Source organism: Henckelia pumila, chromosome 1, assembly GCF_033568475.1.
Source record: "Henckelia pumila isolate YLH828 chromosome 1, ASM3356847v2, whole genome shotgun sequence".
In the NCBI taxonomy this organism is placed as follows: domain Eukaryota; kingdom Viridiplantae; phylum Streptophyta; class Magnoliopsida; order Lamiales; family Gesneriaceae; genus Henckelia; species Henckelia pumila.
Genome location: NC_133120.1, coordinates 99,718,380 through 99,723,771, shown reverse-complemented (window position 1 = coordinate 99,723,771; position 5,392 = coordinate 99,718,380). Strand labels below are relative to the sequence as shown.

At 34.9% G+C, this 5,392-nt stretch overlaps 1 protein-coding gene across 1 annotated transcript; it reads right to left on the bottom strand.

The window, feature by feature from the left end:
- Positions 1–212: 212 nt before the first annotated feature.
- On the bottom strand, positions 213–2,229 carry LOC140875693 (organic cation/carnitine transporter 3-like). The gene has a single exon (XM_073279463.1). It carries the CDS (start codon positions 1,997–1,999, stop codon positions 365–367), a length of 1,635 nt encoding a protein of 544 aa, XP_073135564.1. The 5' UTR covers positions 2,000–2,229; the 3' UTR covers positions 213–364.
- Positions 2,230–5,392: the final 3,163 nt, after the last annotated feature.

Sequence of the window (5,392 nt, the reverse complement as noted above, 5' to 3'; positions counted from 1 at the left end):
CTGATGATTGGAAGGCCCCAACTCACAACCCTTCCAGCGATGGAAAAGAAAGAGGTTTCTGTCTTTCAGCTTGAATTGTTGGCTTCTAGGCTCCAACAAATGAAGTTAATTGAAGTAACACAGTAGTATGATCATTGATTCAATATTCATAATTACTAATATGGCTAGAAAAATAGGAGAAATCATGAGAGCAAGAGGCTTTAATCGGGTGAAAAAAGAGCCTTAAACAGGCACAAGTTACAGCTATTATCCATCTCTTCGGGAAGATTCTATGTTTTTTTCCGGTGTAGTTGCACAAGATACTGATATTCCAACGAACATATCACGTGCAAGATTGCCATTAGAGTTTTTCTCTAGAATACAATTACTCTTCCCTGTTTTCCTCTTCATCCATTGTATCGCAAAATGTGCGCCCCTTAGTTTCCGGCAGCCAAATAACAAACAATCCGCACAACACAATCGTCACACCAAACACTCCATAAGAAATCAACCCGTTGTGTTTCCCGGCCGCCACCAGCACGGGACTGAGCACCCCACTAAGCACCATCGCCTGCCGCACCATCGACACCGCCGAGTTCCTCACGCAAGTAGGAAACAACTCCAAAGCATAAATCAATAACACATTCATCCCAGTGCAAGCACTGAAAAATGATACCAACTCCAGCCCCATTTTAATCCCTTTCCATTTCACCAAAACGCAGGAAACACTACAGATTCCACTCAGTACAGTTAACCCAGTGATGGAGCTTTTTCTGTTCAGTTTTTCGATGAGGAAGAAAGTTAGGAACGACGAAGGAAATTCCGATATAGCGTTCAGCGTTACGCCCAAGTACAGGTCAAACGACAAGTTACCGAGGCCTAATGGCATCCCGTAGTATATCATTCCTATGCCGAAGCCCGCAGCCATCACCGCCGCAATCCGCCGCAGCGCCCACCCTTTGTTAAGCAACATTTTCATGGCCGAGTAAATGTATGTTTCTTGCACTTCCTCTTCCCAGTTGACGGTTTCGTCGAAGAAGCTTTCTGTTAATCGGCTACGTTTCTTGGATTCGGCAATGCTTCTCAGAGATCGCACAAATTCCTCCTTTCTTCCCTTGATGAAAAGCCATCTGGGAGATTCTTGAACTGCTAAATACATAAGAACAGAGTAGAAAAGTGATGGAACACAGGTGCAGAGATAGATGAATCTCCATGAATATCCTCTCAACAAATATGCCTCAGCTGGAAGAGACAAAAACCCAAGACCAAAGCAAACGAATCCCATTATTCCAGCGTTTCCTCTCCATTTCTTCCGGACCAATTCCGTCGAAAGAACAAGCGCACATGTCCCAATACTGGCTCGTCCGAACCCACACACAAATCTCAATGCAGCGTACATCCAAACGTTACTCGAAACAGCTGCGAGCACCCCGCTCAAAGACATGACCAGAGACGACAAAACCAACATATTCTTCCGACCCAGAGTCGAATCCGCAAGGGTCGCAAGCGCGAATCCACCTACCAAACACCCCGTGAAGAAGGACGAGGCCGGAAGACTAATAATTATAGGATTTGCGCACTCGAGGGACCATTCAGAAACGGTGGATGTAAACCCAGGAAGGTCCCATTCCCAGGAATTCCTGGGAAGGTCACAAACATTAGCGTTGTTGTTGCACGAATCGGAAGAATGTTTGCAACTCCATTTGGGCTGTGCATCTGTGAAAACACTGATGAAAGTCTGTTGTGCATCGAAAAACCATGCAAAGGATATAAGACTTGCCTGGAGGAGTTGACTCCACCCGAATTCGCCGATGCAGTGTTCGATTGTGTCGTCTAAGGTGAGATGTTGCTGGTTTCTGGGGATATCCGGCGAGGCTGCCGGATCAGTATGTGTCAGTAGTGGATTTTGATCAGCCATCTCTGTTGGTCGTATGGATTCTTGGTACCGGTTGGTACATTGACTTATAGCATGACCAAGTGCATTATCTCCATCTGTCTCCTTAAAATAGGAAAATTGCATTAAAGTTTAGATTCTTGCATTAAAAATTCTTCTGCACCACGTACTCATCTAATTCTTTGAAACAAAAAATTACATTAAAATTTAGAGTATGCATTAAAAATTCTTCTACTATCAGCTACTCAATCAATTCCCTGCTCAATCAGCGTGTATTACTTAACACAAAAATTCTTATAAGTTTGGCCCTCTTAAGGATAAAAATTATCTCTCAAATTAACCTACTCTTCCCAAAATAATAAATTACTATTTCTTTCTTCTCCATCTCATTTCTCACTTTCTTTTTTTCTTTCTTTTTTTCTTTTTTTATGAAGACTTGATGTTTTAAATTTTGTAATTTTGGTTTTGTCTTGTAACTATATGCTATCTTATTTGATTTTGAAATATATTCTACCTTATTTTATTTTTAACATCAATTGAAATCTTATTATTATTTGTAAATATACTACTTTATCGAATCGTTTGCAAGTTTAGTCTTGTCCTGTTTTTTAAAAATAAAATAAAACTTTTCGTTCACCCTTTTCAATTTTTATTTTTTAAAAAAATATAAATCTCTTGATCGAAACACACATGCTACACTGACTGTAGCACGTGTTTTTGGTTAACAAGCTCTGTTCATTTTTTTAAAAAAAATATAGATCGTTGTAGGAATATTGTCGTTGAAATAGTTGTGCAAAACTATTACAAAGATAATAATAATAAAAAGTGGGAAAGAGATAAAAAAATAAAGATATATTGGATTATGAGGAAGCAGATGTATTGAATGGTGAAAAGTAGATATCCAAATTTAATAAAGTAGTGTTTTTTATCCTAAATTATGTTTTTGATATGGAATTTGACGTGGATATATAGCCTGATCAAACACTTACAAAAACCAATAAAAAATTTATTTCTATTTTATTGAGCGCAAAAATTATGTAAGACTGTAATTTTTGTTTCAAAAAAAATACTATCATTTTTGGAATACTGTCATGATCGATAGTCAATTTCGTCATAAATATTTTTTATTTAACCAATAAAAAATTATTATGTTTATGCTAAAATTTTTATTTTTTTATTAAAAATATAGACAAAATTGACCGTCTCATAGATTTGTAAGATCGACGACTCACAAGAAACCATGATAAAAGTATTTACATACTTTTTTCCATTAAATTTGAGTGTTTTTCTTTTGGTTTTCTTTCTAACATCAATACATGCTCTTAGGTATCGTTTGGTACAAGTACAATTAGTACTTGTACAACTTATTTTATTCAATCCCGCGCATTTTTCTCGTCATATTATTTATCCATCTAATAATTATTTATTTTACATCAATCAAATCATTAATTATTTATCTTACATCAATCAAATCATTGAATTTAAATTACTATATTACCCTTTAAATAATATTATTCATATTTTATTTATTCTCAAAAAGACAAAATGGTAATTTATATTTTTAATATAAAATTCAATCAATCAAATCCAATGAACTATAATCTATCAATCAAATCAAATACTAAATTAACTATCATTTTCTATTTATTTTATATTACATTATATTACTTATCCAAATATTATTTATCATATCCTCGAACTAAACGGTTAGAGTCTTAGTCCACCAACTTCATCAACTTATATTTTCCCCCCAATTTAATCATTTTTTTCATTTAACTAATGATATAACATTTTTTTTAATGTCACGTCATATTTTGTTGGTGTCGCGTTGACATTTTGGTGAAAAATAATATAAATTTAAAAATTCAAAATAATGTATTAAAACCATAAAATTAACAAACATTTATTAAAAAAATGCAAAATCTATGCATTGCCGGATAAATTTTTTTATAATAATAATCTTAAAATAATTAAATTATATATATATATATATATATATATATTGTAGAAGTGGATTCCGTCGATGTTAGCATATATGCACTCTAAATCTAACGGCTCATCTTTTTATGCACCCAAAATGTCGCGTGGAAAAAAAATGTAGAACGTTGGATACTCCATTGGACATTGTTTCGATGAGGTAGCATCTACAAGACCGTAGAAGCGAACAGATGCATGTGTAATATAATTTTAATAAATAAAAATATCAACTAAGATGTAGAATAAAAAATATGGGATGAAACCCCGTCTGATTGGTTGATTTATTTATAAACCAATTAAATAATATATTTTTTAAAATAATATCTATGCTATTATATAAAATTCGAGCTTATTATAGTAACTAAATTTGACGACATCAAAATTTTTTATTCTATAATTATCCTTTTTTATCTACTGGCTCAATAAACCTCCCTTTCAATCTATTTTTTGGTTTTAAAAAATTACATAAAAATAATTTATTTTGCATATGCAAAGCATCTCATTTTGTAACAATTTAAATAATATCTAAGGGCACCCACAATAACACAAATATTTCTTCCCAATATTAACGGGCCCATCATACCACGTGGGGGTGAGCATTCGGTTATGTGAGATCTCGATTCTAAACATCTAATCTTGAATTAGACAACAATTAAACAAACAAGATTCAAGACTAAAAGCAAGAATTTTTTATTTTTATTTTTTTTTTCAAAAAAGGGTGCGCCCGGGCGGCTAAAAACTGCAGCCCGAGCGCCTCCCAAAACAGCAACCTGCTGTTTGGCTCGAAGGGGGGGTGCGCCCGGGCGGCTAAAAACTGCAGCCCGAGCGCCCCCTGCTGCAGAACTAGGAAACAACAGAAAAATAAGGAGGCTCGACTCCAACACTTCCAAAACGAAATCATGCATTACAACGCAACTCAAAACGTTAATACACATGATTACTCCAATACAAAGTAGTTCTAAAGTTATACAATCTCGAACTAATAGAACATGCTTCCGTCTAGCTTATTCAATACAAAACAAGTTCGAATACGATCTAAGTTCGATTACAAACTCGACTTCTAAAACAACAAGGCCTCACTCTATCAACTCTTCCACCTAGCCATGCAATCTCTGACTCGGTCCTGCCCCACCTGTTGCCAAGTACACATACAAACAAAGACAACAGCCGGATAATCCGGTGAGAATACAATTCTCAGTAAAAGAGACTAGCATATAATAACACATAAATATATCAAAACATGATATAAAATCAAATTCCACATATTCTTCAAGTAATTCATTCAATTGCGAAATTAAAATGATATGCATGACTTTAAAACTTCTGGATTATCAAACTCAGATAATCAAATGGAATTCTTCTTTCTTTCTTTCTTCGGTTTGGGATCCCGATGTTAAAATATCCAACGATCACACCGAACTACCCTTTCGAGGTGGATGAGGTTTATTTTAATCCTCTAGACTCTAGGGCATTATAGTGAGTTAATCGACACTTGTAGTAAATCGCCTACCAAGGCCACTCAGTTATAATCTCCAGATCGTC